We start from the raw sequence: 26,344 nt of genomic DNA, 5'->3' as shown, positions 1-26,344 counted from the left end.
AAGTCAGAGAAATCAATGAAGAGTGACAGACTGATGAGAATGAGAGATGAGATGTCAGGGACTAAAAGTTTCACTAATTCAGAAAGTTGGGATGGAGGTTTGGCTATAGAATATGAAGACTGCATTTATGAAGTTACAAGTATAACAGACTGGATGTACAACATCCAGGGTGCAGTAACAGAAATAAGTGACTGAAAGCAGAGATTTCATGACAAGGAGCTGCTAACTTTTTTTTTTAATTGATCACAGGGATTGAACTCAGGGATTGGGCACTGACCCCAAGCTTTCTCACTCAAGGCTAGTGCTCTACCACTTTGAGGCACAGTTCTACTTCTGGTATTCTAGAGGTTAACTGGAGGTAAGAGTCTCGTGGACTTTCATGCCAGGGCTGACTTCCAACCATGATCTTCAGATCACAGCCTCCTGAGCAGCTAGGATTAAAAGCATGAGCAGCAATGAGCTGTTAATTTTGAGTATGCAAAGAATAATTTATAAAACTATTATCTTGGCACATAGTATATAAGGTTCAGATGATAGAGACTAATGTACACCATGGATATAGTAGATGGGCTGTCTACTAAGATTATTTATTCACTCAGGATAGTTAAGGTGAAGAAGGAAGGCTGTAAGCCAAGACCCAGTGGTTTTGTTTTGTTTTTCCAGTACTGGCATTTGAACTGAAGACCATGTGCTTGCTAGACTGGCACTCTACTTGAGCCATCTCCAGCCTTGTTTTATGTTGCTTAGTTGGAGATGGGGGGGGGGGGGTGTCTAGTGAACTTTTCCACCTGGCATGACCTCCAACTGTTATCCTCTAGATCTCAGCCTCCTGAGCAACTAGGATTATAGATGTGAGCCACCAGCACCCAGCCAAGTGGCAAAGTCTTTAATAAATTGTCTTTGAAGTCTAGGATCTTTCTCCTCATTCTATAAGCAAATGCAGGTTTATCTGTGGTATAAAACACTTGTAGTTCCAGTTACTCAGGTAATGGAGGATAAAAGTTCAAACTAGCTGAACAAAGCTAATTGAAGAATAAATTAAAACAAAAGGATTGGAGATGTGGTCTAGTTGGTGGTATACTTAAGCCTTGAGTTCAATCCCCAGTATTAGAAAATAAAACAAAACACACATAAATGCAGAAGCAAGTAGCAGCTTAACAAAAGTGAGTAATGTTACCCTTCATTCATAAAACTAATCTTTGTTCTACTTTGTAGATCTGGCAAGAACCTCTGGTTCTCTGCTAAATATAAATGGAGAATGAAATTACTTTCTAATTTAGGTAAGAAAAAAAAATCACAGCTCTTGATCTCCTAATTTGAGTGAAAATAAATTTAAACTCAGTTCCTCCAGTTCTGATTTGAAAATATCTGGCAAGACCACTAGGGTAGTTTCCCACTTCTCTTTTAAGTGTGAAAACACAGATATACAATGATTTAGAAGAAAAGTTGAAAATACCAAGGTGATGAAATATTTCCTGATGCATTGGCCTTTACACAAAGAACTTTCATTGTCAACAAAGTGAAAATGGATGCTACTGATGGCTTCAGAATATTACTGTCTGTCTCAGACAGTTTCATACAACTCATACAAAAGTAACTAGATGAACACCAGTTGCTCACCAAATGGTACAATGAAGAGGGCAGGAAAAATTATTTCTGCAGTGCCATATATCTGGCACTGTGCAAAGACAAAAAGGATATTCCAAATATGAGGCTATATCTTCATTTTCCTACATTTTGAACAAAGATCCTAAATTTTCATTTTGCTCTGAGACCCACAAATTATGTAGCAGACATGACTGGGCTAGTTTAAGTAGCTAGAGATTAATGAGGAGTATTTAGATTACAGATTGCTCAGAGAGCCAGAGAACCAGGTTTAGATAACCCATAAGTAGAAATAACATTCAGGAAAAAACAGAACAGGACCAATATACATGCTACATCAGGACTAGTCTATAAGAAACATACACAGTACCATCTGCTAGTTAGTGTCTATGATTTCAGTTATGACTCCTTCCTGACTCCATGGAAGGACCAGATATCTTTATCCTGGTGTTTGTTAGAAGAGCCCAGTTTTTCTGAGTGCAGCTGAAGTCTCAAGACATTGTGTACATCTGCTTATTGGAAACTAGATCCCTCACTGAAGCTAGCTCATGATTGATCACACCCTTTCCAATTAATTCACATTCACTTGAAGTCACTTTGATGAGTACCATGAATATCAGGACATATCAGGTCTTTCCTCCTCCAGTTTTTTTTTTTTTTTTTTTAAGTTACCAGCATACCACTAATTTCCTGCCAGCATATCACTAATTTCTTGCCAACATCTAGCTGCAAGAGAGTCTGGAAACAGTTTTTTATTCCGAGTTGTTTTTTTTTTTTTTTTTTTAATTTTTTTTGTTGGTTGTGGGGTTTGAACTTTGGGCCTAGGTGCTGTCCCCAAGCTCTTCAGTTCAAGGCTAGCACTCTACTACTTGAGCTACGGCGTCACTTCCTATTTTGAGCTTTTAAGCCAAAAAAAGCAAAAGGGAAAGGGAGATATGATGAAGAAGCCATAATATAGTATTTACCACAAAACTATGGTAGCTGTTTCTTTCTATTGTAGATAATAAATTGCTAATGGAGCAAATATTAACTGATATTGAAAAACAGTGGTACAGAAGATTGGTTGTTAGGTAGGCTTTTAGTAAAGGCATAAAGATGAGTACTGCTCAGAGATGACAAAATGCTAACTGACATGATTAGATCAATATAGTCCCTTGTACATTTATAAAATATGTTTTATGATAGACTATAAACTCTAGGACAGGGACCATGTATGCCTCTTACCTTATCTTGAATCACCTAGAAGTGGTAGCTATTCAAAACAAGAAACCAAACAGGGTGCTTTAAGAATATTAAGTATAGAGTTCAATTTCTGCATTTTCCGTTTTGTATATAGATAAGGCATGTCAAGGTGTTTTTTACTATTTTCAGATGAGGAGTTTCTCCCAAATTGTTAAATTTGAACCTTGAGCCTTAGCATTGGGAGAAAAACATCTTTTCTATCAAAGTAATTTGCTTCCTTCCTGTTAATCTTGTGAAAATTGTTGTCCTTTTACAGAATATGAACCTGAGCTCAACCAATGTGAGGAGAGGGGCAGGGTCTGATGGGTTAGGGATAAGAAAAAGGAGCAGCTTGCCTGCTCTGTGTGCTTGCTTGACAGATTTTTGGCTCATAGTGCACCTTTCTGCAGAAGTTCTTTTTGAGTTGGTGTCTTTATTCCATGACACTCCCAAATCCCAAGCTATTACTAACATTACATTGCTGATAAATTAAAACACTAATATCCACTTCATAGTTGACAAATAGGCTGGAAAAGTGATCTGACAAACCTACTTACCTAATAAAGTTGATTTAAAGCTCTTATTCTCTGAATCAAAATTCTAGGAACTTGACTTCAGGATGAGTTTATAAAAAACAAAAAACAAAAACTCCCACCACATTTGATAGTTGCTAGAGGCCTACTTAGGTTTTCAATTTGAGCATCAACAGACTAAATCACATGCAATGAAACAATATTCATATTGCAAATATTTTTCAAGAGTGAATATTTTAAAAATTCCAAGAGTGTTCGGTTTTAACAGACTTTTCCTAAAAGTGTGGTAAGGGGACAGAATCTCCTAGAAATGACTAATTTGAACCTGTTATTTTTTTCAATTAGGGAGTCTAGTTTAAGAATTATGAACAGATTGGATTTTATAATGCAATACAGGAATTTTTTATCTTATCTTGCATGAGAAACATGGGGATAGTGGAAATGCTGCCATACAGATGTCCAGACTCCAATCTCCAAAATAGAATTCAGTTAAGAGTCAAAATATTAAAGTTTAAACACCTTCAGTGTGATGGAATACCATGAAAATTACGAGTATTGTGCATTTGTATGTGTGTGTGTGTGTGTGTGTATCTATCTATATATATATACATACATAAATACATACCTAAATACATGTGTGTATTGCTTGAGGGATGAACCTAGGACCTTGCATATGGTAGTAATATTTTAGAATCGCTTTACAAGACTTCTAACACCTCAAAACAATTTAAGATAATTCTACCTCTTAAGGCTGTTACTAGGCAAGTTCAAATTACAAATCGTGCCACCAATATTTATAATGATGCTCCGAGGTTAAGAACTGCAGGCTAATTTACTGTGATATACAGTCTCAAATCCCTTCAAGCATATTTTTTTTTTTTGGTCAGTCGTGGGGCTTGAACTCAGGGCCTGGGAGCTGCTACTACTTTCAGCCACAGCTCCACTTCCGGTTTTGAGTGGTTAATTGGCGACAAGTCTCAAGGACACTTTTCTGACCAGGCTGGCTTTGAACCGTGATCCTCATATCTCAGCCTCCTAAGTAGCTAGGATTACAGACCTCAGCAACCAGCGCCGGGTTAAGCGTTAAGTTCTTCAGGATTTACGGTGTTGAATTCTTGCACATCTTGCAGATCTTTTAAGCCTTTTGATTTTCCTATTTGAACACCCACAATGGTTTCAAATGAGATCTCCCACCACTTCAAATACGAGGCAACGAAATAACCAGTAGAATGCACCTGTACGTGTGCAAAAAAAATTCCTCGGTAGGTTAGATTGAAAATGACTCCTCCAGAGTCCTAATTCGGTACCAAATTGTGAACTTGAAGCCAGTGTCTGCTTCCTATCGTTTAACTCTTTTTGTTCGGAAGAAACCCTTGAAACCCTCTAGGGTTACGTGGGCAGACCCTTCCCCCCTCAAATGATTGGCCCAAGGTCACGCCCAGTACCAGTGACCGAGCCAGACAAAACCCTGGGTTCCCAGCTGCCTCAGTTGCCGCCCCACCCCTGCGTTTCAGTCCAGGCCCCGCTCCACCCCCTCCCGAGTTCGGAATAAACTTGTTTTGTCTAGCGGTTCTACCCGCCTCCCCTTCGGCTTTGATGCCACCGGGTAGTAAAACCCCTCACAACGTGCTAATGAATGACGCTGGGAGTCCACGTCAAACGCGGTGACTTTCACGGGCCTTTCTCTGTGGCCAGAATTTTCTCTGAAAGGCTCTCCAGCCGCTTCCGCGGGGGAGGAGCGGAGGGAGGTCACCCGGAGCGGACAAGTCCTTACAAGTACTTGCGCGCGCCAGGGCCGCAGCCGGCGCGGCCGCGGAGGAACCCGAGGGTGGACAGACCCCGGGCGAGAGAAGGGTGAGGGAGGGATGGTGGGAAATCCCTGCGCGCCGGATCTGCCAGGCCCTGGCCAAGCCGGGCCGAGCCTTGAGAGCATAAATCTCATTAAGTGGCCGGGCGCAGACACTGCAGCAGAGCGGAGGAGGAGGGGCGCGGAGGGAGCGCGGCGGCGCCAGGGCCGCCCTTTTATAGGCCGAAGCCGGGGCCCGCGCGCTCTCCCGCCCCTCGCGCCTTCTCCTCCCTCTCCCCCGGCCACCCCCCCTCCCTCCCTGCGCCGGCCGGGTGATGAGCGGCGGCGACACCTGAGGAGAACCCGCGCGGCCGCGCTAGGCCCCGCCCACTCCGCCGCCCGCCTTCCCGCCTTCCCGCGAGGCCGCCGCGGCTCGAGATCGGCGCCGCGCCTCTTTCCCCCGCGAGCAGATCTCTTACCTTGGGAAAAATCATCTATCAGCAGCGCCCGCCCCCCGTTTACCGAAAGTGAAATGGCGGTCGGTGCGGCGAGCGCGAGGATCGCAGCTCTCGCCAATCCTGTCTAGCCTCCCCCCCCCACCCCCACCCCCGCCCCCGCCGCCTCCAAAAGGCCCTGGACACTGGTTAGCCCCCCCTCCGGCTAGCCCCGCGGAGTCCATCCATGTGATCGGTGCTCCCCCCCCCCCCCCCCCCCGCCCCGCCGCGCCGCTGACTCGAGTCCAGGTGACCGTGATCACCGGCCGAATCATCGATTCCCGGGCACTAGCCCGGCTTTCCGCCAGCCTCTTCAACTCCCTGCGTGCCCAGAGCTGGGGAGGAAAACACCTGGCCCTCCCCGCCTCGGTGTCCCTCCCAGGTGCTCCCTCCCGCACTTCCTCCCTCCTTTTCCCGCCGCGCCCCCTCCCCCAACTCCTCCCAGCCCTCCCCCCGCCGCACGCGCTCGCACCCCTCTCCCCTCCCCCGGTGGTTGCGTCCGTGACATCATCATCATGGCAACAAGAGCTGCAGCCTGGGACCGAGGCGCTCGTGTGATTCCCGGCGGCGGCGGCAGCGGCAGCAGCGGCGGCAACACCAGCACCGACGGACGCGCGCGGGCTTCTCTCCGGCTGCCTGTCGCCAGGTGCCTGTGAGGAGGCGGCGGGCCGCAGCAGCCGCGCCGCCGTCCCCGCGTCGCGCGCCGCCGCTCGCCGGTGTCTGTGTGTGCGGGGAGGGGGCCGCGCCGCGCCGCGGAGGGGAGGGGGCGCCGCGGCGGAGGGAAGCCACGGCCGCCGCAGCCGCTGCCGCGGCCGGGTCGCCAGTGAAAGGGAGGCGGGCGGCGGCGACGACGAACATGTTTTCAGTGAGGATAGTGACTGCCGACTACTACATGGCCAGCCCGCTGCGGGGCCTGGATATCTGCCAATCCCCCCTCACCCAGGTCCCTGTCACGAAGGTGCCGGTGGTGCGAGTCTTCGGAGCGACCCCGGCAGGTAAGCGGGCGCGGGGCGCGGGCGGGAGCGGGCGCGGGAGCCGGCGGGGCGCCGGGGACGCCCTCCTCGCCGCGCACACGCGCGCACGCCGCCGGCCCTCTCGGTGGGTCGCTGTCGCGTCTTCCCATCTCCGCCCCCCTTTCTCCCGCGCGTGACAAGAGGCACAGAAATGTGGGTCCGCGGGAGCGCGGCGACCCCTTCCGGGGCCCCGGGCGGGAAGGCGCCCGGCGTTGAGGATTTTCTCCGTGTGCGGCGGCGAGGGGAACTGGAGCCGCGCTCTGGGTGGCGGGCGCGGGGAGCGAGCGCCGCGCGAGGACGGACCGCTGTGGGCCCGGGCCGCGTCCGGGGATGGGTTCAACCGCTGGGGGTGGGGTGGGGTGGGTGGCAAGGCTTTGGGGGTCCCCAGGTACCCCCTTGCGCCGTCTAAGTTCCCCGTTTTGGGAAAGGGTTTGAGGGCGGCGGGAAGCGTCGTTGTCAGTTCTCCCCGTCGCGGGTTCTCACCCTGGCTCGCCCGGGCCCCTGCCGGGGAGGCGAGCGGGCTGGGGAGACGGGCGCCCGGGGCCAGATCGTCGCTCTCATGGAGGTGACCCTGTGGCTCTGCTGTGCGTGGCCGTCGTGACGCCTTAGGGTTCAGTGTCTCCGCGTCTGGGGCCGGGGCAGCGTCCTCAGGTGCCTTTGCTCTTGAGAACTGTGTGACCGCGCGAGTAGGAAGTAGGCGTTTAATGTCGCGCGGCGTAAAACGCTACGCTCGGTGGATTGAAGGCTGGAGGAGCCCCTGTCAGTCTCGGCAGCAGGGGCCGTTCCAAGTGTCTCTGGGGCGGTGTTGTGGGAATGCATGTCGTATACAGATACTGAGAAAAAATACTATTTTGAAGAAGACGTGCAGTGGAGGCAGTACTGGCCGAAGTCACGTCCGGAAGAGCTTTTGAGGGCTTGTGATCATAGAAATGGGATATTGTCCAAATTTACAGGTGATTTTAGATTCCCCCCTCCCCCCTTAAAATACTTTGAACTGTTTTCATGAAATAATGAATCTGCACTTTGGAAAAAGATGCTCTTACCTCTAGCTGTGGATTGCCCTATGGGATTTTACATAGCATTTCCCACTTGATGCTCCTTGCTCTCCATCACCATTCATCTTGTTACTACAGTCAGCTTCTGTGATCTACCAAGATAATACCTCTTGCCTCCTTTTCCACGCAGTAGAGCAGTTATCTTCGAATTTAAAAATTCTCTTTGTTTAAAATGTCAGTGCTGTGAGTGAGATTTAGTAAAATATTCCCTTTAAAAATGGTGGAGGAAATTTTGATGCCATGAACCTTGAAAGGTGGGGAATTGGAGTACAGTCCTGTTATCAACGGGAACTTAAAGCTTTGAAGGGTGGAAGGTTGAATCAGTAAAGTGTTTTGAAGGATGTTCTGCCCTTTTAAATGCAGTGATACTGTCTTTGTTTCAAATTGCAAGTTAAGTGTAATATACCGCTTGTTCTCATTGCAGCTTCAGATGAAGGATGCAGTGAATTTGATAGAGCTCGGTGTGGCCAGATTTCCAAATGGCAAAGCAACATGCTAATAGCTTTTTTTGTTGTTGTTACATTGCTGTGTATTACTGTTTGCATGGTTTGGGTTCCTTTTGTATGCATACTTTTTTCATCTCCACACAAGTCATTAAATATGTATCCCTTGAGATTTTCAAACTGGTTTATAGAAAAGTTTTAGTAACATTTTTCCCTTCCTGGAATCTTACAATAAATTACTAGCTTCTCCTAAAAATTATTTTTTACATCATGTACCTCAAAATGTCTAGGATAAATGAATAAAAATAAGGCATTTGTACATACATTGAAAGACAAAACTTGGTACAGAGAAATCTAAAATCTAAGAATTTTCAAATTGAATCTGCAATAGTTTTAAGCAATCTTTTTTTTGCTTCAAGCATGTGATGTATACATATATGGAAATGTTAAGGTAAAATCTGTTCATTTATACTAATATGCATTAATAACTTAGGAGATTTACTTAGGAGATGTCATGAAATGATATCAAGATGTCAAAATATCAAGAAAAAAAACGAAGTGATTCCTTACATAATTAAAAAAATAGTGTTTTCTCAAATGAAGCCTTGACATATATTTTGAGCTTATAGTTTTCTTAAATCAAGTCAGCATATTTAAAATACAAGAAACTCAGTGAAATTAGTATTAATTGAATGGAAACCCAAAGTGCAGGATAATCTGCTTCTGGATTTTCTTCCCAAAGAAAACTAGTTCAGGCCATCTAGTAAAATAAAACTAGAAAACAGTAGGCAAAGAGAGCTTAGTAAAAATCTGAATACTACAATTTTTAATGAAGTTTTATTATAATACTTACGTTTTTTTAAGTTAGAACAAGTCTAACGTGGTAAATAAACCGATGCCACATAAAGTGCTACAAATTGTCTTTATATAGGATTTAATTTTGAAGTCCTTAATTCTTTGGTCTGGCAAAAAGATGTTTTTGAAGTGAATTTGCTTTACAAAGGAGATCTTTGAAAATAGCAACAGAAGAAATTTTCTCTTAAAAGAGTACTTTAAAATGATAAATTCTGAATTGTTTGGGTTAATACATTTTTTATTTATTCAGTTTTTCTGTTACTGCTTTAGCCAACAGTCCAGTTGATGTCTTGTCCTATGCTTGGGGGACATATTTTGAGAAAGTAAAAATAAATGTCTTAAATTAAAAAGCTGCTATATTTTGAGTTCTGAAATTTGAAAAGATATCTTAAGTTCAAACTAGAATAAATTCTGACTAAATCACTTTCTGACTGAAGATGATTTCTGAATCACTTATTTTTATGTGAGAGAATTACTATTTTTTAAAATACAAATCTGCTTTCCTTTAATTCATTTTAAAAAAAGTCCTAAACATTGTTTTGACTATGTCTTGAGCAGTGTCTATTGTAGAAAAAGTGATTTTCTTCATTTCTTGACATTTTAACGATTCGTTTTAATGAGAGAAGTGTTGGGCATTTTTTTTTCTTTCTTTTATATGAATAGGTTGTTCATGTTTAGGGAATTTATTTCACATAAAATTCTAAGGCTTCATTCTAAGACCTGAATCAGGTGAAGAACTGGATGCTGTCCAGTTTCCACATTTCAACTCTTGCTTAGTTGTTAGATATAACTCAAATCCATGCCGAGCTTAGACAGTTCTCTCAGTTTTCTCTGCACCAGGTTAAACATAATTATCCTTTCAAAGAGCTTCCCTACTGAGATGCAGAGTAGGAGTAAATAGAAGAATGTGAGATATTCACAAAGCAGGTAATTAAAAAAGGTAGACCTAACAGACTATAGAGGGAGCTGCTTGTCTTTAGTATTACTGTAAGGAACAATATTACATTCTTTTCTTTAATTTCCCTTCAACTCTGAACGTTTTGGAAGACTATTGTAGATGCTGTTAAATAAGTAAAATTTTAAATATAAAAAACTGGGAGTTCTGAAATGTTACATATATGTGTAGATGTTTATTTAAAATATGTATTCTTTATATTTAATAAACAACTGGAATAAACTACCATAATGACCTGAATATTTTAGTAAGTTGGTAGATTAATACATTTAATTTGAGTATAATTTTGAAAGCTATAATGTTTGTCAAAACTCAGATAACAAAAATTTCTGTAATGAAAGTCTTCGTTTCTTTATACTTTATTTACTACACATTAAAAATAGATTTTTGTTTTTTTCCAGACAAAATATTTTAAGATCAGATAAATCTATTTGGTTATAATGATTAGATATGTTCAAGAGCAGTGCAGAGATTTAGTGATGCCTCATTGCAGGCAGAATTGGTCACATTAGCATTTGAAGTTCTAGCATTTTTTTTTAAGCTTTCTGTATTATGTTTGATTAAAACCATAATCAGTGAATTAGAAGCTTCAAGCAGGGGCCTCTTAAATCTGCGAACAGAAGAATCAGGCAGTTGTGATTCAGTTCTGTCAATGAACACTTACAGAGAACTTACTTTGTCAAGTTATTTTAGTTATCTTTGTTTAAAACAACTTTATTTCCCCCAGAAACGTACATTGCAGTAGAGCTGATAGAAATTTAAACATAATTGAAATATAGAATAGTCTATAATAGAAATTTATGTAAGAAATTCTAAGAACTCAAAGTAGGACATGTTCAATGATCACTTAGAAGGTATAAGGGAAGGCTTCATTGAAGGAAGTGCACCTTAAGTCATCTTAAATAAATTTTTAAAAAATTTCAGCCAGGCACTGTTGGTTCATGTCTATAAATTTACCTACACAGGACTGTGGAATTAGAATTTGAAAGCCAGTCCGGGTAGGAGAATCCATGACTCCAGTTAAACTTCCCCAAAGCCAGCCAGAAGTGAAGGTATGGCCCAAATGGTAGAGAGCCAGCCTTGAGTGAAAAAGTTCAGGGACAGTACCCACGCCCTGAGTTCAAGTCCCAGGACCAGCCTCCTCTACCCCCAAGAAAATTCTAATAGAGGAACAGATAGAAAGTAATTACCTGCTTTCTGAATGCAGGGCTCTTGGCAGAATGTATCAAAATTCTTGAAATGTTCCTTTTGACCCCAAATACTAGCCTTAGGGATTTTAATCTGAACATAAATCTTTCAGAAAGTCTTTGGAATCCTACTTTTCATTATTCATCACCACCCTAGGATAAGCTGCTAGCATTTTTGAGTACAGTAATTCCTAATCTTGGTTTATCCCAATTCATTCTGTCCTGTTCTAATCTGATTTCTGCACTATAATCAGATTTTTTCAAAATGCACACCTGATTATATCACTCTATATGTGATATGCTTCAGTAGTTTTCCATTATACCTAGAATACAGACCCAACTCCATGTCTTATGTGATGACATCTATCTGTCTCACAAGGCCTTGCATAACATGACCCCCCCCCCCTTTCTGTCTATTCATGGCTAGAGCCATATTCTTCTTGCCCTGCTCTTTGTGTTCCCGCCATATTGGTATTATTTCAGTCCCATATTCTTGCCATACTCCCATAGGAGGGAGGGTTTTGTAATTTTTGTTCCTTCTGTCAGGAATTTTTTCTTTCTTTCACCTAAACTCCCAACATATCCTTCTTCAAGGAAACCTTCCCTATCATAGACCCTTAAAGCTCTCCATAGTACTTGCTGTAGTTGTATGTTGGAGAATAACATCTGTTTTTTGGGGGGGGGTTAACACCTGTTTTTTCTCAGTAGATGGTAACCTCCAGAAATATTGGTAATACATTTCCTTTTGCTCACCATTACAAAGTTTATGCTTACCACAGTGCTGAAACTTAAGCACTAATTGTAATAATTAATCAGTAGATAATTTTTTATTATAGTGAACAATCTCAGATATCCAACAGGTTGCATAAATTGGATGTATTCCTGTAGTAGAATATTATATATCATTAAAACCTTGTTTTCAAATAGTGAGAAAATAATGTGAGAAAATGGTGCCAATTTATTTCATAAAAGTCAGTTTACAAAATAGTACTTAGCTAAAATACACCAAAGTAAAAAAATTGCTTCCTTCTAGAAGATGTTTTATATTGCTCAGACTTTGAAGAGTATATGTATTGATTTCATAATTTGTAAAACAAAAACTTATCCATATACAAATTTAGGAATAATCAATTTTCTAGATGTGGTTCATAAACAATAAAAATATAAGAAGTTCATATGGTCTTTAAAATAAATACTAACCAAAAAGCATGATTGCATGATGATAGTAACTGATCTTGATTATATAACTTCCATTTAGGAGTTTGCAAAAGCAATTTTGTGTTAAAGCAAACTAATAATTTCTAGTTTTATTACATATGTTTATGTGTATGGCTATTTTAGTTTTAAAAAGTAGCATGGTTTTAACATATGGCAGCAATGAAACAGGAAAGGCCAGAAATGAACTTAAAAACATAAAGGAAACTTGTGAAAAGTAATTGAATGTTTTTTACTTATCAGTAGGGAAAAGAACAATTATTTAAGCAGGTTGCCTGTGACTCACTCCTGTAATTTAGCTACTCAAGAGGCTGACACTTCAGGATCTCTGTTCCAAAGCCAGTTGAGGCAAAGAAATCCTAGGGACTCTTCTCCATTTACCAACAATATGCTGAAAGTGACAGGTAGCTCAAGTGGTAGAGCATTAGACTGGAGGGAAAAATCTAAGCAAGAATATGAGGCCCTGAGTTCAAGACCCAGTACTGGCACAAAAAAACCCAAAACAGTTATTTTTATAAACATTGTTGGAATAGCCAGCTACTATTCTAGGTAAATTTTTAAATTTGACTTCTTTGAGGAGCCAAGATTTAAATTTGAAATAAAAAAACAGGATAGTTCTTTTTGATGTAATCCAGGAATGGGCAAGATCTTTCAGAGTATGAAAAAAACAACTAAGGCTAGATTGCTGAATTTTATGACATAATGTAAAATTCTATATGGGGAAAGAAGTTGTGAATTTAAAAGGTAAACAGAAATTTATTAGTGTACCTTTGACAAAATACTAATTTCATCCTAATACTCATACAGCTCCTATAGTAATCCAGTAGAAAAATAGCAAAGAGAATTCACATAAGATTACACATTTTATTTATGATGAAGATGTAAACTAAAGAGGCAAAGTGATATTTATCACCTCCTATTGGCAAAGATTGGCTACAGAGTATACCTTGAATTGGGAATAGGGAAAGGGAATGGACTGATAGGAATATAAAATATTCATGTTGTATGGAAAATAATTTGGAAATAGTTTTCTAATTAAAAGTTCACTTTTATTTTATTTTCACATTTATTTTAAACTAGTAGTTCAATTCTAAGATTTTATCCCATGGAAGATTTTTGTATATGTCTCAGGTAAACATGTAAGAATTACATGTTTGAAGCATTATCTGTAATTGTTACAGAGGAAACAACCTGAACATAAATCAATGTGGAATTGGTTAAGTGAGTGAATTGCTGTGTCTATTTAATGAGATATTAGACAATTCTTAAAAGTTGTGAGGCAACATACTACTGTGGTGCCATGTCTACATAAAACATAAAAGAAAAAAAGCCAGATGAAAGTAGATTGCTGTTTTTTGTGTGGTTTAGAGATAAAGAACGTGATGTGTATTTATCATCTCTGGAAAAATATATGAGAATTTGGTAACAGTGACTGCTTCCAGTGAATGAATTGTTAATTAGAGTACAAAAGTAGACTTTTTTTTCCCCGGTAGTACACCAAACTGATCATTTTTGAACATAAATGTATATATATATATATATATTTACCATGTCTATGTAACATCTGTTCAAAGTGAGTATTTTTAAGAATGTTGTACTTTCACGAATTTTAAAGGAAAAACAAAAATAAGGCCATAATAGTTGTAAACAGTAGCAAAATGATTGCTGCAATATTGTTTATTTTTAGGTTTATAAGACGTCTTGTAATTGAGTGCTTTCAACTGATGCTACATGGCTCACTGAAGGGTGGTTCTAGTAGAATGGGTCTAAAAGAAGGCTTCTTTGGGATTTTTATAAACACCATAAGTGGTAACCAACAGTTAATACTTGTGATGATATTTGCATTAAAGGAGATGTTTTACTAATTGGAATTTACTTCAGCAGCCAGCCACAGGGAGTGCAGCTGCCTCTTGTGGAAAAGGGATTGTGGAACTGCTCTTGGAGTTTGTATTCAGGGGGCCTGAGGAACATACCTTCTAGTGCAAGGTGCAGCAAATACAAAAGCAGAGAGAGTGACCAGGGGTGAGGGAGATGGGAGGCAGCAAGCTCTAGGCCTGAATCTATGTTCCCACCTACTGGATCCTTCTTGCAGTGTATTTGATGCTCTTATTTAGCTTGCTGCATGATAACTTCCTGATACTCTATATGCTCCATAATGCATACATATTATATGTATGTGTGTATTTACATACATATGGAACATATATATATATATATTGTTGAAGTATTATTCTTGATGTGAGAAGGTTTGAATTTAAAATTTATGTTATGAATTTTAGCATTACATATGTCAAATACCTACCTTTTCTTTAATTGTATGAAAATAGACTTTTTATGTATATACCAGATAGATGCCTCCAGATGTCTTCCTGTGCTGAACATATATTAATTACAATATGAAAAGAATTGGGAAACACCATTCTAGTCAAATTTTGTCATTATATATATGGAAAAAAATTGTAGATAAGCAGATGCAGGGTTTTTCCCATATCTAATGGTTGGTTGGTATCTGGCTGGGTTTGAAAATGAAATGAAGGTTAGGTCGTAATCTAACCTAATGGTAGGTCTCAATCTAACCTTCATTGCTTCATACTGACCCCCAAACTTATATTGAAGGAAGTAATTGATGATAATTAAAAGAAAAAAAATCACAGAATTGGACCATTCATGAAAAGAACCTCATATACTAATTTAGAAAATTTTAAAGGCCTGTTGTCTATCAGTGATTAGACTCTTGTAGAATAGATTATAGTAAGATTCATTTTGTGAAGTATATGTGTTAAGAATAATAAGATCAGGGGCTGGTGGCTCATTCCTGTAATCTTAGCTACAGAGGAGGCTGAGATCTCATGTTTGTGGTTTGAAGCCAGCCCACTCAGGAAAGCCCATGACACTCTGATCTGAAATTAATTACCAAAGATGCTGTGGCTCAAGTGTTAGAGTGCAGCTTTGAGCAAAAAAGCTCAGGGACAGTGCCCAAGGCCCTAAGTTCAAGCCCCAGGACTGGCACAAATAATAAAAAGTAAAACTTAGATATTGTAAGAGAAATTCTAGAACAGATCTAAGCAAAAATTGATGCCCAAATTGTAAGTTTTCCAAAATATTTTTAGACCGTTGAGATTCTTCCATGCTATACTTGTATTGTTTTTCCTTATTCTTTCCTTCCCTCCCAGCCTTTTCTCCTATCCCTCTCTCCCTCCCTCTTTATTTTGTAGTATTGGCAATTAAAGGTAGTGCCTCCCATTTGCTAGGCAAATACTGCTAGCCACTTGAGTTTGTTCTTGAGATAGGATCTTCCTAATTTTCCCCAAGCTGGCCTCAAAACTTTGATCCTTCCGATTCCACTAGGATTACAAGTGTGTGCCACTATGCCTGGCTTTATAATTATGTTTTTCTTACCTTTTATTGGAGTAGAATTCAATTAAAACAATCAAATGAAATATAATTAGGGCTCAAATATATTGGGTTTTAAGTAGAGTAGTTGCTATTGGTCCTAGATACTTCAAACTAATACCTAAAAATTTACTGAGTAAAAAAATTTACTGAGTAAAATATGGGATATGCTATAGATGATGTCACTTTGATACCTCCTTGTTGTTTTAACACTACAGTGATACAAACTAAGAATCAGTGGGGCTAGTGTCAGTGGCTCAGCCTGTATTCCTAGCTAAGGGCCCCAGTAGTTTATGCCTGTAACTCTAGCTACTCAGGATTCTGAGATGTGAGGCTCATGATTGAAACCAGCCTCTAAAGGAAAATCTGTGAGACTCTATCTCCAGTTAACCACCAAAAAGCCGGAGGTGGAGCTGTAGCTCTAATGGTAGAGCTCTAGCCTTGAACAGAAATGCTCAGGACAGCACCCTGGCCCTGAGTTCAAGATCCAAGAATGGTACAAAAAAAAAGCTGGAAGTGGCATGTGGCTCAAGTGGTAGAGTGCTTGCCTTGAGCTGAAGAGCCCAAGGACAGCGCCCAAGCCCAGAGTTCAAGTCCCACGACTGACAAAAAAAAAAAAAAGTCAATATGAATTAAGGAACAATGAACTTTGGATGAAATTAGGTTAACTTGAGATTTCCACGTCAATATAAGTAAACTGGAATGGCTATGTTAGGCAACGAGAAAAAAGTCCATTGACCAAACATTATGTTGGATACATTTTAGAGAACAAAAAACTTTATAATATTGTCATAGTACCTTAATTTTTGTTTCTATTCTTTTTAAGTTTTCCAGATAATCTTCTGTGTTTGTTCTAGTTTTCTGCAGATTTTTAAATACTTTAGCTTTTGAATGAAAACTCCTTTGTTGCTTAATTAGTATTAGTAAACTGGACTGTTTTCTGCAGCAGAAATTGAATGTATGCCTAGCAAAATGAACTCTGAGAAAAATGTGTAGTAATTGTCATTGAAAATTTTATATACATATATATTTTGACCAATTTTTTTTTTTTTTTTTTTTTTTAGGCAGTGGTTTTGGAAATACTAAGACTCTGAGGGCAATTACCTTGGGGGCAGCTATTTAATTCTCTTTGGGTTCTGAGTGCATTTTACTATATAAACAACTCCAATAAAAGAAAATGTGTTACTTAAAAAAATGCATTGTCTAATAATATAACAGTTAAGAAGTTTTCTATTTTTCATCCACCTCTTAAAATTATAAAAGAAGTATAACAAGAATTAAAAGAAATATTTTTAATATACAAACATTTCCACTTCAAAGTAATTTATATGTTAGGTTTTGTTTGAGATGCGAAATGAAAACTTTGTAAGCATACATGTTAATATGTGAAAGAATGTAAAGTTGAACCATGTTGGCATACTCTTAGTTTCTCAGAACAAGAAAATGACTAATCTAAATTTCATTTCAGAATAAAAACCAAGACAAGCCACATAAAAGCAACCTAAAAATTAAACTGTCATCATATTATTTGTTTTAAAACTATGGAATAATATATCTGAGGAAGATTACTCTCAAAATTGTTTTTCTCAATTTCAAGTAAGTAATTTGTTTTGGTTAATATATTGGGGGTGAGGGGAGTGGGGTGATCCTTGGCATTGAAAGCGATAAATCCTATCATCCTTAAAGTAATTACTCAAATACCCACCTCTTCAAAGCCTCTGTGATTCCTTTGCCCTCTCTAAAAGATCGTCTCCTTGGTTTTCCAAGTCTTTAACCCCCTTCCATATGGCTATTGAAGGACTTAATACATTGAGTATTGTTTGTAGCACTAGTCACATAACACTTACCCTTATATATCTCCCTTCCCCAATACTTAATTTAATTTCACTGTCTTCCATGCTGAAAGACCCTGAACAAGTTAATTTTACTTCTCTGTGCCTTAATTTCCTTCTCTGTAAAATGAATTATAATTATTTCTATCCTACAGGATTTTAATGATTGAATAAGATAACCAGCAAATATCTGGCATTTATAATAACAAATGTTATTTACCCTTCTATCTCCAGAATCTACCACATTATCTTAATATACTAAGCACTCTTTAAAATGTTTGAGTAGATTGGAAAAGAAAAGTTGAGTTTTCAGCATTTATACATTCCTTACAAGTGTAAAGTGAAAAACTTACACATTGTAGGGTAAGACTTTTTATAAGGGGCTGTGACACATATATAGACTACATAGTCACCTGTGTAAAACACTCCAAAAAATTGGCTTTAACCATGTGCTGGCTAGCTCACACTTGTAATTCTAGTTACTCAGGTAGCTGAAATCTGGAGGATCATGGTTTGCAGGTATTCTGGGCATAAAAGTCTTGAGATTCTATCTCCACTTAAACAGACTGGAAGTGTGGCTCAGATAGTAGATCAAAAGCCAAACAATCCTGAGGCCTTGGGATCCAACTGCAGTACTGAGACATACACATACAAAAGAGTTCTGAGTAGGCCTGATTTTTTTTTCTTCTTTTAAGCTGTTGATAGGGAAGTGGAGAAGGGGGAGTGTTAAGTCATTAATCATGGAGTAATGCTATAGTTCCTTCATGCCACAGGTTAGATTGAATGTGTTTCTTTTGAGAAGAGCTTTATTTTCACAAGCCATTACTGTTTTTCTTCTAATGATGGTAAAACATGTTCAAATTGTATATACCAGATGTTACAGTAAAGGTAACATGTCAGTAGGGCTTTATTGCTCCTGTTTTTGCCTTTTGGGAAAAATGGATCCTTTGGTTTTTAGACCTATGGAGGATTGTAGAATGTAGGCCAAATGATTCATTGTTGCTTAGAACTTCAATTGTCTGTATGTATCTTTTCTATATATTTCTAGACTTTGCTTCTTATAACCTCTTATTTTTTTCATGAAATCACAAATATTTTCAAGTTAAATTTTAATGTACTATTGGCTGATGATAGTTAGGGTTTTGAAATAGAAATCATTTATTAGTTAAATACTTTAATTTTATATCATTTTATTAACAGGTGGTGGACCATTTATTGAGCCTTTCCTTACTGTCTGTTGTGTTCTAAGTGATTTAATCTTGACAACAATTTTATAAAATGAGTACTGTTATTCCCATTCACACTTGTGGCATACAGGGGTTAATGAACTTTTTTGTAACTAATATTGGCTAATTTTTACCTCATAGCATGTGAGAGTTAAATGAGAAAACAGGTATTAGGCTGTAACCCATCTGATCAGGAGAAATAGAGAAGCAAAATCTGAGATGTCTCCTTACATTTCAGAATACAGTAGCCATTATTGAGACACCACAGTGATCATAAGAATATTATCATTCACCCTTTTTTTGTGTGTGATAGTATCCTAGTCTTCTATTTTTTCTTAGTCAATATTTTCTCCTTTCAAATGTGCTCATTTGGATTGATTGTTTTAGGTATATGTATTTATAGATAATGGTAGGACTTTAATACCAATCTAATATATTTTTGTAAATTTTAGTGTAATGAAACAAATATGGTCATCCCTTCACTTTCATAGGCTCTGTATCTAGAGAGTCAACCAACATAGGATGAAAAATATTTAGGGGAACAGTATGTGTGCTGAATATATAGACTCGTATTTTCTTTTTATTCCTTGGAAAATAGGATATAACAACTATATCATTTATATTATATTAGATATTTAAGTAACACAAGTGATTTAAAGTACATAGGAAGCAGTGTATATGTTTATATGAAAATACTGTGTCACTTTATATTAGGAACTTGAACATCTGTGAAGGGATCCTGGAACCATTCCTTAGGAGATATCAAAGAATAGCTGTATTTTCATTATAAAATTTTAAAAACAGAACAAATAAAGCAGAATTTTTCTTTCAGCATCAGTCTGCTGTACCCTCCCTCCCCCACCATCAGCTTTTGCTGTGTAACAGAAATGTTCCCCAAACTAAGTATTGCAAAGCAGTAGGCATTTGATAGACTACAGTTCTGGACTGGGCTGAATTAAGCATTTCTGCTATTATTTCTAGGCTCACTTCTATGACTGCAGTTAGCTGATAGGTCACCTGGGAGGTGGTTGGTCTAGGGTTGTTTTACATGTAGATCTGGAATTTAGTCCCAGTTGGTGGCCACGGTGTTGAAGGATAGCTCTGTGTATCTATAATACATGTCTCCAGTAGACTGGTCATGACTCTGTTATCTAAAGGCAATACTAAGATTTATAGGAGCAGCAAGAGAAGGCAAACCCCACTATTTTCTGTTGTTTCATTAGCCAACACAAATCACATGGCCAAATCCAGAGTTGATCTGGTAAGAATTTCTCAATGGATGGAAGTTAGGGAGTCATTGTAATCCATTATACTACAATTGCTGGCTGACTTATTTTTCAGGACACATTTGGCAGTTTAATGGTGTAATGATTTTGTTTGTTTGTTTGTTGTTTTGCTTTTATGATATTGGAGACTAAAGCTAGCACATGCTAAACAAGCACTCTGCCACTGAGCTATAACACCAGTCAATAGTGTTTGTGTAAATATATTTGATGATTCAGATTAGTCCCTTTTGTTTTTATTCCATTCTCATTCTTCCCCAATATTGTTCACCTAACAGATATTTATAGGACATACTCAATAAGGTATCATAAAATGAACAACAGATGTAGCAGAAATATTGTATCAGCCAAGCTTTATGTATTTGCCTATCTGTCTGCTTCATGTGAACATAATTCTATAAAAGCAAATAACAACTAGTTGAAAATAACCAACAGCTCACACTAGGTTGAATAATGTGTGCTAGATTTATCTAGATTTATCTTACAAGGAATTCTTTAAATATTAAAAATTGCAATACAGAGGTTTTAGTCTATTCCTAACAGAAATATGCTTTTCCCATGTGTGCATAATTATGTTCTCAAATACTTTGATCTTAACCTATTCAGTGGATAAAACATGGCCCTCTGTGTAGTTTTAGTTTGCATTTCTTTTAGTAAGATTGTCTATTTTAGAGACATTTCTATTTCTTTTAAAATATACTATTCATCTTTTACCTGTTTTCCTACTGAGAATCTTAATATTTGCTTATTGATTCTGAGGTGTTCTTCATGCTTTTATATAAACTGGTCTCTGTCTTTGACTTGAGTTGAATATGTTCTTCTCAATTTCTCTTTATGGCAAATACATTTTATTTAAATAGTGTTTCTTCATTTTATAAAAAAGTTACATCTTAAATGAAGCTTTTCAGGAACATTTGGATGAAGTTATGTTAAAGTTTAGGGCCCAGATTTATATACTTAAGCCTATTATTCTAGCTACATGGAAGTATAAATAAGAGGGTCTCAGTCAAAGGTCCAACTGTGAAACACTGTAAAATTTAATTAAAAAACAAAATTAAAATTTAATTAAGGGGGAGAAGGGGATATGGGAAGGGATAGGAAGGGAAACAAAGGAGGAGGTAACAATGCTTGATAAGAATTGTACTCATTACCTTGCCGATGTAATTGTAACCCCTCTGTATGGTATTTTCACAATAAAAAAAAAAAACTGAAAAAAATTTTAATTAAGAAACAGGCTGAGTATGGCTCAAGTGCTCCAGTATTTCCAAGTTAAAAAAAGTGCTAATGCCGGGTGCTGGTGGCTCATGCTTGTAATCCTAGCTACTAAGGAGGCTGAGATCTAAGGATCCTTGCTTCAAAGCCAGCCCGGGTAAGAAAGTCCATGAGACTCTTATCCCTTGTTAACCACCAGAAAACTGGAAGTGGAGCTGTGGCTCAAGTGGTAGAGCGCTCGCCTTGAGCTGGAGAGCTCAAGGACAGTGTCCAGGCCCAGAGTTGAAGCCCTACAACTGACTCCTGCCCCCTCCTCCCCCCCCCAAAAAAGGTGCTAGGCATAGAACATGGAAGGAAAAGATCCTGATGTCATCATTTTGTATTAGAGAGCTTATCTTTTAAGACTGTAATTTAGAATAGAAAGTTTCTAAAGAATTCTGTTTCATTTTCTTTTTCTACTTTTAGATTTGTTTGTACCCTTGAGATTGCTCCTTTTCATAGTGTAATCTGAGAAGTGAACCATCCTTTGGAGGGCTAATTTTAGATGGTGAGGTTGTACAACATGGGTGGAAATTAGAAAATACTTCGAATCAATTAGAATAAGTGTTTAATGCTATTTTGAATCTTACATATTTCACTTTATATGTGATTGATGTGCTTAACACATAAATATATGGTAGTAGTTTAAACAGTGTTCTATACTTTAATCCTTTGTCTTTCAACCAGCTCTTTATTAATCAACAACACACATAAAACACATATATGTATATGTGTGTGTATGTATATATATGTATATATACACCAGATGTATATATACACACATATACACACACACACACACATATACAAATCAGCCTGGAGATCACATTAAAAAAAGAAATAAAGTGTAGCCTTTTTGCAATAGTTCTACCACTATCCAAACAATATCTCATTTTTTGTAAGATTGCACAGAGCAAGGAAGAAGGCGTTAGATATAATCAGTTACCTTATGCAGCATCTGACTATGAAACAATTGTCTCTGTCATAAGTTCTATATAAAATGAGATTCAAAACCGTAAGACTGGGCAAATTAATGTGTTTTCAGTAATTTAATAAAGTTTTTAAACCAGTTTTTAAAGTTGCTAAACCCTTCTTTGTACGTACTTTTACCCAGTAGCTGAAAACAAATAGAAATCTGTAAGCGATATGATGGGGCATGATTAAAAGCTAGTTTTGTGTGTATGTGCACATGTGTATGTGCAAACGTGTATACATGCCAGTACCTGGGCTTGAACTCTAGGCTTTGAGTTTTCGCTTGACTTTCTTGCTCACAGCTAGCGCTTTACCACTTAAGCAAAACCTCTAGTTTAACATTTTGCTAGTTAATTGGAGATAGAGTCTCACAATCTTTTCTTCCTAGGCTGGCTTTGAACCACAGCCCTCCAAGTCTCAGCCTCCTGAGTAGCTAGTGTTACAGGTATGAGCTTTTCCAGCTCCTGGTAATAGTTCTTAATTTTCAGCATTACTAAGGTATTCTTAGTAATACCTTTACAAATATTGCACTGAAATTTGAATCGAAGTTTTTTATTTGGTGCCTAATAGTTGATACATTATTATTACCTTGATTTGTCTCATTTTTTAAAATATTAAGTATTTTTCACATTGTAATATTTAACGCAGTGAGAACATTTAATACAGTAACTATTCCTCTTGAATGCTGATATTAAACTGATGAGAAATCTAAGGAGAACACTTCTTAATATGCTAACATTTCTTAATTGATTCTTTGATGATTTTTTACAATTTTTGTCGGTTGTGGGGCTTGAACTTGGTCTGGGTGCTGTTCCCTGAGCTCTTCAGCTCAAGGCAAGTGCTCTACTACTTGAGTCACAGCGCCATTTCTTTTATTTTATTTAGTCTGTTTTGGAATGAGTTTGTTTCAACTTCTAGTTAGTTCTTTTTTGCCCTATATCTTAATCATTTTGTCTTTGTATTTGATGATGTGTTATTTAGCACATAAAGACTGATGACTTTTACAGCATATCTATGGTGAAGAATTTTTACTTTTTTCACTGTTTGAAAATGAATTGCTAAAAACAGGAAGAAAAAAAGAGAAGCAAAATACAAGCTCCATTCAAAAATTATATTTGAGAGACAAATGGTGCATGTTTTCTCTCATTTGTAGAAGCTAGAGTTAAAATATAACTGTATATAATAATCTATGCAAGACCTTAGGGCAGTGTCACTTGTCTGAACACTTAAAATGTTATCTATTGAAACAAACTTCAGAAAATGGAAACGTGTTTTTGTTGTTGTTTTTTTGTTTTTTCTGTTGGTGTTGTTGGTATTGGTGGTGGTGGTATTTTTTTTTTGCTTTGTTTTTTTTTTTCCCCTCTGGGGAGAGTTACAAGGGGGTGCAGAAAGGGTGGGAGGATGGGTGAACAAATGCAATCAAGTTAGTCAGCATACACTATGTGGAAAATGATCTATGTAACTTGTGGGCAGGAACAGGATGGAGAAGGAAGTAAAGGAAGGAGGGGGACATTGAATGAAGTATACTCATTATCTGACTTACGAAATGGTAGCCCCTCTGTACAACACATTAATAGTACAACAAAATTATTTTAAAAATTGTATTTAACAATTACAGGCTTACACTGTCAGATTGCTGTAAGTTTCTAAATGCTAACTTTTAGGTTTTATACTTGTATTTAATAGACCACACTTGAAAGCATTGCAGGTACTTTTTTATATCAATCTAAAGTGATGTTTTAATTCATTTCTTTTTGAATCACAATTATTTTGTTTCCTTTAAGATTGTTTCAGGCTCCCTACCCTGTTGGGCCATATAAGATCCTTGAAATTATTTAAAATATGACAGGATAGACATGTATGCTTCTCACAAGGAGCTGCCTGCAGCCTGACTGCTTATGTTGATAGTTTTGTATGGCTTGCAATATTAATAATATCCAAATGGCCCTTGGTAAAAAAAAGTTTCTTACCCTTGGGCATATCTGATATAAACCATTACCTGTCACTATACTTAATCCTTCTATGTTACTCCCCTTTCTTGTCGTAATTGTTGTTTTGTTTTCTTACTCTTGTAATTTTATTCTTTTATGATACTTATTTTTTCTTTCCTTTAGTTTTTGGCTTTTGTGACATAAACTATTTTATGCTTTTCTTTAAAAAAAAAAACCTCACAAAAACATTAGATACAAGCCACATTAACAGCTCATGCCTGTAATCCTTGCTGCTCAGGAGGCTGAGATCGGAGAATCATTGTTCAAAGCTAGCCTGGGCAGGTGTGTCTGTGAGATCCTTCTCTCAAGCTAGCCACCAAAAAGTCAAGCGGTGCTGTGGTTCAGGCCCTGAGTTCAAGCCCCAACACACACACACACACACACACACACACACACACACACACACACACACACACACACACACACACACACACACACACACACACACACACACACACACACACACACACACACACACACACACACACACACCACATTAGATACAGACAACATTTTAAAAAGCACATACTGAAATGTAGTTGTAATTATATAATTCAAGAACAATTAAAAAATACTGTATTACAATATTATTGTAATACAAGCTTAATATCCCTTTTCCAAACTACTTGGGATTATCCAAAATATTTCAGGGTTTTTTTCCCCCCCAAAGAATTTTGGAGTATTTGCCATGAACACAATAGTTTTCCTTAAGGATAAAACCCATGATGTTGTTCATCAGTGTTTCATATGCATCTTAAATGTATATCTGAAAGGAAAGTGTACCTGTGTTTTGACTATGACATATCACATAAGGGGAAGTGTGGAGAATTGGGGCATTGTCATGTCAGTGCCTCAAAAGTTTTAAGTTTTGGAGCATTTCAGTTTCAGAAGTTCAGAATAGGGATGTTTAATCTGTACAAGAAATTTAGCTTAGGTTAGTTTCCCACTCAAATCTGTAAGGGTGCTATTGGCTATATGTGTTCTCTTTTCCAAAAGTGCTACTTTATGTACCAATTGAAAATAAAACACAGTTGGGTGAGGTGGTGCCTCTCAAGCCTGTATTCCAGGTATATGGGAGGCAGAGATGAGAGAGCCCAGCAAAAAGCTTGAGCCTCTTACCTGTTTGAACTACCAGTCAAAGTGCAAAAGGGCTGGAGGCATGGCTCAGATTATGGTTTTATCCTAAATTTAATTCTCAGTATAACAACAACAACAACAAAATACAACACATTTGTAACTCTACATATTAACAATTTTGAAGTACCAACACTAAAGTATACATGCATATATACATATATATGTACATATATATCATACTGAATACTGTTTATAAACTGAGGGTTTTTTTCCTTTTTTGATGAGGGCTTACTGTATACAGCCCACTGTAGCCTCAGGCTCTCAATCCTCAGGCTTTGCCTTGTGAATGCTTGAGATTACAGCTATACACAACTATTGCAGACTTTGGGTTGAAACTTTGCTGATCCCTTTGGTTGTTAAAGTGGTTTCAAATGTGAGATTTTTCTGAACACTTGAATATTTGAAAATGCCTTATTTGAATATGTATGTTATTGACAACATGACTCCTTACAGTATTCTTTTCTCTCTGGCTTTTTCCTTCAAAATTCTCTTGAAGAATACTGAATTGTCTTTTTATTTGTCTGGGATATAAGGAAGTGCTTTTGATGTCGAAATGTAGTTGTTTTTTAGTTTGGTGTAATTCTTCAGTTTATCTTTGACTATTCCATTTGGTGTAAGTTTTTTGGTATAATTTTTTATGAGTAATACTTATTGCTTGTATATTAAACACATTTTAAAAATATTTGCTTTAACTTACTGTTAACTTTGTATTTTTGTATTCTCAATGAACATCTTTATGTTTTGATACTAGTTTTTGACAATATGATTCTGTTCTTTTTCATTTTCAGGGTAGATTTTAATTCTTGTTTTCATCCTGTTTTAGAGTTTCATTAAATCTCTATAGTCCTTTTATTCCTTCCTGGTCTTTTCAACTTGTCTTATGACAGATATGTCTCA

At 38.1% G+C, this 26,344-nt stretch overlaps 1 protein-coding gene across 4 annotated transcripts in view; it reads left to right on the top strand.

Annotated features, from left to right (window-relative positions):
* The first annotated feature begins 6,438 nt into the window (after positions 1–6,438).
* The window catches only part of Rev3l (REV3 like, DNA directed polymerase zeta catalytic subunit), a 151,580-nt gene continuing 131,674 nt past the window's right edge, over positions 6,439–26,344 (top strand). For 3 of the 4 annotated variants that reach the window (XM_042689028.1, XM_042688971.1, XM_042689116.1), the window contains exon 1: positions 6,439–6,634. In XM_042689028.1, coding sequence (XP_042544962.1) covers positions 6,496–6,634 — 139 coding nt within the window. In that variant the 5' untranslated portion in view covers positions 6,439–6,495. Of the gene's footprint in view, positions 6,635–17,229; positions 17,352–26,344 lie in introns of those variants that run through there. The other variant, XM_042689046.1, reaches the window with a different exon arrangement.

The sequence above is a fragment of the Dipodomys spectabilis genome, unplaced genomic scaffold (assembly GCF_019054845.1).
Source record: "Dipodomys spectabilis isolate Male_0828 unplaced genomic scaffold, ASM1905484v1 ptg000001l, whole genome shotgun sequence".
NCBI classification, from domain to species: Eukaryota; Metazoa; Chordata; class Mammalia; order Rodentia; family Heteromyidae; genus Dipodomys; species Dipodomys spectabilis.
Note: the sequence above shows the minus strand (reverse complement) of the source record. Positions and strands in the feature narration are given on the sequence as shown.